This window comes from Formica exsecta, unplaced genomic scaffold (assembly GCF_003651465.1).
Source record: "Formica exsecta isolate Colony F162 unplaced genomic scaffold, ASM365146v1 scaffold262, whole genome shotgun sequence".
Taxonomy (NCBI): Eukaryota; Metazoa; Arthropoda; class Insecta; order Hymenoptera; family Formicidae; genus Formica; species Formica exsecta.
The window spans coordinates 531,629-539,855 of NW_021849885.1; the positions used below are offsets into that span (position 1 = coordinate 531,629).

The following is an 8,227-nucleotide window of genomic DNA, read 5'->3' on the forward strand; positions in this document are numbered from 1 at the left end:
TATATATATATATAATGACAATTTAATTGTTTAATGGATATAAATTTTGTATAAAGTTAATTGTATAATTATTAATAATACAGAGAGCAAAAAGAAAAATTGTTAAAATAAAAAAATACATGGATTATATTAATAACTTCAAAAATTTTGGAAGTATTTAAAATGCTAAAAAATAGAGAAATGTAACTTTACTGTGTTGTAAAAGTATTCCTTCCGCGCGCAGCGAATACTTTTAAACAACGTGGTACAAAGCTAAAAGGAGGACCTAACGGCTCTATCATGCCGTATAATTTTTTTTTTACTTACCGTCAGTCCTTTGGGACACGTGAGCTTCCACCGTAAAATACAGGCAATTTTAGTTTAAAAGCGAGGCTTATTGTAGATTTATGTCACATGCGCGATAGTTCTATATCCGCGATAGTTTATAAAATACGTGATAAGAAAATCAACTTTTGCTCGAGACATTTTTCTTTTTACGAGTTTTGATTTTAATGAAAAGAAAAATGATAAAGTAATAAAAATACATTTTTACATACATAATAAACCAATTAATGATGTATTTTCAATATTAAGAAATATCTAATTATTAAACTAAAATTTTGTAAATAGAAAGTTTCGATAACTTAACCGTATCGAGTGGAGTTTAGCTTACTCGGGAGCTTCTTGCATCGCGAAAAGCTACCGGAAGACCGACCGATCGTGTAAAATAAACGACCTCATTAGCGGCATGAATCGCGCTTGTTTTCCGAGGCATGCCTCTCTTGCATTCTGGCGATTTAGTCGGCAGAACACGAGTGTGCAGGACGTCTCACTTTCGTTGACACGTCGACATAGCGTAGTACATGTCCCGCTAAATTTCAGGCAATTAAAAAACGGGAAGCAAATTAGCCGGGGCTACAGCTCATTAATTCTCGCCGCCTTATAACGATGACAGCGAGGAAACGTCATGTCATATGGCTGAATGCCGGATACATTACGGGATAAATTATGCCGCTGCTCGAGTTTGCGTACAGGCAAACACAGACATGCAAACGTGACTGGCAACACGTGCATACGCGCTACCGGGCACTAATTAACTCTGCAAACAATATCACAAAATGTTCGCCTTTAACAGCAAACAATCGCATTCTTAATTACTATATAAATCGCATCAATTGCGTTTCTCAAATGAACTGTATCAAAGTGTAATTCGGAATAATAGATCTGTGTTACAAAGTAATATATAGCTAGATAAAAATTTTAATAAAATTTCTGATGAAGGGAGAGCTTATCCTTTGAATTATATAAAGTATGGGGATGAATCAACTAGAACGTTTTGTATTTTTTTATTGTGATTTTTATTTTGATATTTATTTGTTTATAAAGAATAGATGGACAACCTATATATAGAATTCATAAACATTAATTAAACCTTAAACAGTTTCGCAATTAATGTTTACGGTAACAATGATATTAATATATTACATATATCTCTCTCTCTTACATATACAAATAAAAAATGTTTACTTTTATAGACATCGTTTTTTAAACTATCCTTAAAAATGTAATCCTGTCATATTTGTATGAAAATACAATAATTCGTCTCTTAAGAAATATTGTAACGTATATATAATACACCACATACACAACCATCATATACATACATTCATTACTTTGAATTATACTGCATAATCAGATCGTATCATATGCTTAATCATTCTTGATCCGTAAATTCTTGACTAGCCAGATGGTAGAAATAAGAATCGGCATTCTGAATTAATAAATTTGGCTCATCAAATTCCAATACTTCTCCATCACCCATCACTAGAACTCTGAATAGAAAAAATATTTTTTAGACGAAATCTAGCACAAAAATACATTATGAAATTAATGAAATCTTTTATGTTTGCAAACAGATTATTAAATAAAAAGAAGTTTAGAACTAAAAGATAAAATACCTATCACAGTGCATAATTGTCTTTATTCTATGGGCGATTGTAATAACCGTTGCGCTTTGGAAGGAAGACTTTATTGTCGCTTGAATAGATTTATCCGTCTCTTGATCTACATTCGCAGTGGCTTCGTCAATGCAGACGATCTGTAAATGATAAATAAATATGAAGTTATTAATACACAAATAATTGCTTTCTTGAACAATATTACAGATAAGAAGAACCTTCGCATTGTGTAGCACAGCTCTGACTAAACAGAACAATTGTCTCTGACCAGCGCTGAGATTATTACCACCTTCATCCAAGACTGCGCCAAAGCCACCCAATCGATAAACTAAAGAATGTACTTTACATTTCTCAAGGGTTTTGTATATATGCATATCAGTATACTGATTCAACGGATCCACATTCTCTCGAATAGTACCCGAGAAGAGAAACGGATTTTGAGGTATAATAGCTAAACGGGATCTAGAATGTTTTTCTTTCTTTACTTCTTTCTAACATACAGTGATTATTTGATAATGTTTTGCAAGTTTATGAATACCTTAATGCATTCAATTGCAACGTTTGAATGTTTACGTTGTCGATTAATATACTTCCAGAACTGATCTCTGTCAATCTAAATAACGAAGCTAGTAACGAACTTTTTCCAGCACCAGTGCGACCAACGACGCCTATTTTTTCCGCTGGTCGCGTAACAAATGTTACCTCTTTCAATGATGGCACTAAATGATCTCTGCAGATATGATAAATTATATTTATCAAAAAATGCTATAATCGTGTATTACCTTTACCAGAAAATTTGAAACTATTACCTATACTTCAAAACAACGTCTCTAAATTCTACAACACCCTGAGTGGGCCATGCGTAAGGTGGATTAGCACCCATCGTATTTTCAGTCGGCACATGATCTAAATACTGTTTAACTCGTTCCACCGCAATCATCTCTCTCTCAGTCTCAGTAAAGGAGTTTACCACTCCGGATAATAATCCGGTTACAGATAATGCGTATGTAATCGCTAAACCGATCAAACCAGGATCAGCTATGTTATATTGATGTTGCAACACTGCCATAATGCTAACTCCGGCTAAAAGGGCGACACCGATAAATTGCAATCTCAGCGCGAGCCATTGACTAATAGCTATAGAAGCGAATTGCGTTTTTTGATTGGCTTCCAGTAGTAATTCGTTTTCTTGTTTAAAGCGAGGTACAGTACGAAAGGCTCTGATACTCGTTAGCCCGCTCAAAGTTTCACTAAAATGAGCATATAAAGGAGACAGCGTGATACTGGATAACCGTTTTACCTCTCTCGATGTTAATCTAAAAAATAATAGAAAATATTTAGGGAGAATTATATATAAATTTTTTAACAAATATCGATTTTTATATTTATATATGTGTGTTTGTAGAAAATTGGAAAAAATTGTACCTATAATGATTTTGTATCCAATGGTAGATTGGTATAAGTGGTGCTAATACTAGAAAGATCCATGGTAATCCATAAGCTGTAACTATAATGGTAGCAACTAAGCCAAATAGATGTGCCAGCAAGATGTTAGTAATAAAAGGCAGAGAATCGTCGATGGTATATGTATCGGATGAGAATCTATTTATAATCCTGCCAAACGATTGAATATCGAAAAATGTTGTTTTTGCCTGAAACAATTTTCATAGTAAAATCCTGATATCACAAGAAATAGAAAAATTATTCCATAAGTCTCCAGCTCATATTTACTCGCATAATTATCTTCAAGAGCTGCTTATGGATCGTTATGGCTGCTTGCAAGCCACCATATGCGAAAATGAAAGCTCTGATTAAAGTAAAAATTGAATTAAATACAGCTAGTAAGCTGTAAACTGTTAAGTAATACTTCGTATCATGCAAACTATAATTATTGTAATAGAATTGCAATAATTTTCCAGGTCGAGACATGTCGGTTGAATTGATCGTTGTGGTATTAGTATGGGTCACCCAGTATGTTAACCATAAATCTGTAATGTTTTTTGAGCTTTGCATTAGAATCATAGAGAGAAATATTGAAATTGCCAAGTATTGTCCAATGGCCTTGATATAGTACATGTATACTGAGAAGCGTACTGTTCCTTTCTCAGTAGTTTCTTTTTCAAGTAACGGATCTATTTCATTCTTTTCCGATCGACTACATTCATTAGGTATCATTTTTATAGACGCCATATTCAAGTCGGATTCGGAGGACTCTGATAAAAGATAATCTTCCAGATCGGGCAAAATATCACTCGGTTTTCCTTGATTAATAATTTTTCCTTTCGACATTTCGATAACTAAATCTGCGTGGATCAAGTATTGAATCTGATGCGTGCATAATATCCGGGTTTTATTTCGTAATAAGTCTAGAATTACGTATTGAAATACGTGTCTAGAAACTTTGACATCCAACGTTGCTAATATATCATCTAGTAAATAAATATCTTTATCCGCATATACAGCGCGAGCCAAGGAAATTCTCGTCTTTTGGCCGCCACTCAAAGTATTCCCGGCTTCACCAACAGCTGTTAAGTCCTTATTAGGCAATGAATTCAAATCGGACGTGAGAGCGCAAGCCTTCAAAATGTTTCTATTATAATCATAAAATAAGATCAAATTTGAATTCTCGTATGCTATATAAAAAATACAAAATAACATCATCGTCAATTTCAAGACGCTTGATACCTACTTGTATTTATTATGATCGTAGGATTTTCCAAAGAGAATATTATCCCGGATTGTACCACGTTGTAGCCAAGAATTTTGTTTTACATATCCAAAACCTCTGTGATCGTCATTAACTGCTATTATCCCTTTAGTTTTTGTTATTTCCGCTAAGATGCCATCTAAGAGTAAAGACTTTCCGCTTCCAACTTTGCCCATGATACCGATTAATTGTCCCTGTGCAAAAGAAAATATTTGATTTACATTCACAGAGAACGTTATAAAGTTTATTCTTACCTTTTGTACAGATAAATTAATATTATGTAAGGCGAAGACATCGTCATCTTCGAAGGTAACGCTTTTCTTAATTTCAGTGCTCGAAGATGGAGTTATTAAAGTTTTTGGACTTGCATTTATATCATCGTTATTCTTTGGACGATTTACAGTTAATGTTACATTTTGCAGCAATAAATCAACATCGGGAGTAATATCTGTATAATACAATGACGCATCCATGTCCGGTAACTAAATTAATAGAATAGAAACTGAGTATCTAACAATAATTTGTTGCACTCGGTATTATAATTTCAAAATATACATACATCTAGCATTCTTTGAATTCTCTTAAGAGATACCCATGCTTCTGTGAGACCGTTTAAAACCCATGGAAACGCATTTAACGGTCCTATTAACATGTTCAACAACGCCATACTAGTAAAAACCGTTTTGGCATCTAATTCGTTTCCAAGTAATACATATGTCGCAAATGTTAATATCGCAATGATAACAGGCGTAGTCGCCCAGAAATAAACGCAAAGAGCATCTAAATATTTTCTATCTCGTAAATATTTCACTTCTTTCTCCCTTAGCTCTACGTAAAGGAAAAAAAGATATTTAGATAAAGATGCTAAAGTACAAAAAATTTAATTTTTTTTAAATTATCTATATGAAAATGTACTAACTGTAAATATTTCGTAAGAAGTGTTCCTCCCATACATTAACCTTGATTGCAGTTATCCCGCGCAATATCTCTCCCATCAGCCTCACTCTTTGATCTTTATATTCCATCAATTTGGTGCTAAGCTTACCAATTTTACTTGCTATGATCTTATTAATTGGTATAAGTATTATCGAAAATGCAACACCAGCTAAAAACGAAACTCCAATTTGCTTATGTAGAAGATACAGTGTCACGAATAACTGAAAATATAAATATTTTTAAGAAGCATCAATAAAGAAAGCTTAAAGATATAAGATATAAAAAATATACTATCTTTTAATACACATATAGAAAAAAATAAAATATTCATATTACCTGTAATGGTATACTCCAAAATGTATGAAAACTAGGACAGCTATTTACCAATCTATCACTGTCGGTGCTCATAAAATTAACGATTTCACCAAAATTAAAACTGTGATTTAAATCGATATTAGAAGAATGCAATGTTTTCTGATAGACTAAAGTAATAATTGTAGAACGAATTTTCAAACCCACAATAGACATCCAGAATGTAAAATGAGTGTTACAAAAAGCACCTATAAATATTACTCTGTCATATATATAATTCATGTAACAAATATATTCAATATTGAAATTATTTGATTTTGTACCAATTATAGCGCTGAGTATTATAAGAGATGCATATAAATATCCATGTGAGATTGGCTCATTTTTATCTTCAATAAAGCCTATTAATCTATTTAACAATATTGGTCCCACAAATGAACTGCAATCTGCGATAAATTTCAATATTCCAACCGTATAAAATTCCCAGCCGAAACATTTATGCAACAAGTAAAACAGTGTTATTTTTTTTGTAATTACTTTTACATTCGTCTGAAGCGGTATTTCCAAATTATTTTCGATTCTATTGCTCGCTGTTTCCGGCTGCAATGTCAGTATTATTATTATTATTATTATTATTACGAAAACTAATTTATGAAAAGTAATTATTATGTTTACTTAAAATATATATTCTAACAAATGTTATATCGTTAAATAAACTGCAGAATGTCACAGCTGCTTGCTTACCATATTATTTAAATGTTGATCAATTTTATAATTAATTGAATTGGTACTAATCTGGTCAGGTAAATCAAATAAGTCATCAGAATGATTTAACAGCCTCTTAACACCTTTTTCCATTAATGGTGTTACCCAATGGAACAGGAGCTTAGAAATAATAGTAACATCTTCCATAGCAATTCCAAGGTAGCCCGTCTCCTGTTCTTCCGGAAATTGTACGTATGAGGAAGTAGGATTACTCAGTAATGCAGTGCGTTCTCCTATCTACAAACACATTGTGATATTACTATAAGATCTTTGTTTATCGATAATTCATTTGAATATTTTCGAGAAATCGTAACAAAAACAAAGATCGATGAAAACGTAAAACAATTCTGTGATAATAGCTTACTATGACATTTCGGGATGATGTCCTCGTGCGCTCTGACCTACTGGGACCCGGTATCAATGTTATTGTATACAATATCAGAAGAGTAACTACACTGATACTGAAACCTAATGATAAATTTGGCAAAACATCGTCCTTAGATGTATTATTAATGTGACTGCGTAACAGTAGCACAGAAATAACGACCAAAAGAAATATCAAAGCTCGTATTAATACTGGTCCTCGTGGATTAGGATTACGTCCACGTTTCAAGCTTAAAATAAAACAAAGATGCATAACCCATGCTAAACCTTCGGTACTTGCTACGAGATAATCCACTGGCTTAACAGAAGTAAATTTATCAGTAAATTTTGATGTCCCATAAATATAGGTAAAAGGTGTGGCAGGAGTTACAATAGTATCTTTAACACTACTCTCTGGTAATAGAATTGATTTAGCAAATTTAACAGTGTAATTTAATCCATCACGTATCCTGCTTATAATATCTGTATCGTTTAAAAATGGATTTATATTTCTATGAAAGGAAATGTCCATTCTTTTTGGTACTGGTGTGCTATAGTCTTGCACTTCATCATGCACCAAAGGGATAGTAGTATTAGTCAAAATAATATACGCCCTTATGATAGGCAATATCACAAGACATATAGTAATAACAATTCTTATGTTTATAGCATGGTAAGTGTGCTGCTGTCGAGATGAGGATATGTTTGTTTTTCCACAATAATATGCAGAAATTACAGCTATGAGAGCTAATACTGGTATCTGAAAATTCAGAAATAAATTTGGTAAACAAATCATGTTAATATATGTTTTTAATTTAATACAAAATAAATTTTATTATATTACCTGAAGACAAAGCTGTTGAAAACATACACCCAAGTCATGTGTTTCAGGATTCAAAGGATTAATATTTCTGTTAGATCCACATAACTCTGTCCAGTTCCATTTCCATCTTTCTACGTCATTCAACAAATTCTCTGCCATGCTAGGAATTATAATTACAATTAATTCATGATTAAGAAACTTGTTCTTTTTCGATAGGTTAAACAAATATTCTTAGAGATATAATGAAAAATATTTAAACATTGAATATATAAATAACATCAGCGAAATTATAAAATAAAGCTATTATTATATATATATTTACAGAAATACACAAAAAAGAAATTCTTTAAAAATAAATCAAACAAAGCAAAGAATAACTGAATA

The 8,227-nt window shown here is 32.2% G+C and overlaps 1 protein-coding gene across 1 annotated transcript in view; it reads right to left on the reverse strand.

Moving 5' to 3' along the window:
* Positions 1–1,320: 1,320 nt before the first annotated feature.
* LOC115236913 (multidrug resistance-associated protein 7) overlaps positions 1,321–8,227 on the reverse strand; it is a 7,684-nt gene continuing 777 nt past the window's right edge. The window contains exons 2-17 of the mRNA XM_029809645.1: positions 7,865–8,003; positions 7,022–7,780; positions 6,637–6,894; positions 6,216–6,492; positions 5,917–6,140; positions 5,564–5,801; positions 5,204–5,472; positions 4,899–5,126; positions 4,627–4,838; positions 3,669–4,527; positions 3,363–3,589; positions 2,747–3,253; positions 2,476–2,667; positions 2,156–2,399; positions 1,938–2,077; positions 1,321–1,811 (exon numbers count right to left, since the gene is read on the reverse strand). Coding sequence (XP_029665505.1) covers positions 1,694–1,811; positions 1,938–2,077; positions 2,156–2,399; positions 2,476–2,667; positions 2,747–3,253; positions 3,363–3,589; positions 3,669–4,527; positions 4,627–4,838; positions 4,899–5,126; positions 5,204–5,472; positions 5,564–5,801; positions 5,917–6,140; positions 6,216–6,492; positions 6,637–6,894; positions 7,022–7,780; positions 7,865–8,002 — 4,890 coding nt within the window. The 5' untranslated portion in view covers position 8,003 and the 3' untranslated portion in view covers positions 1,321–1,693. The remainder of the gene's footprint in view (positions 1,812–1,937; positions 2,078–2,155; positions 2,400–2,475; positions 2,668–2,746; positions 3,254–3,362; positions 3,590–3,668; positions 4,528–4,626; positions 4,839–4,898; positions 5,127–5,203; positions 5,473–5,563; positions 5,802–5,916; positions 6,141–6,215; positions 6,493–6,636; positions 6,895–7,021; positions 7,781–7,864; positions 8,004–8,227) is intronic.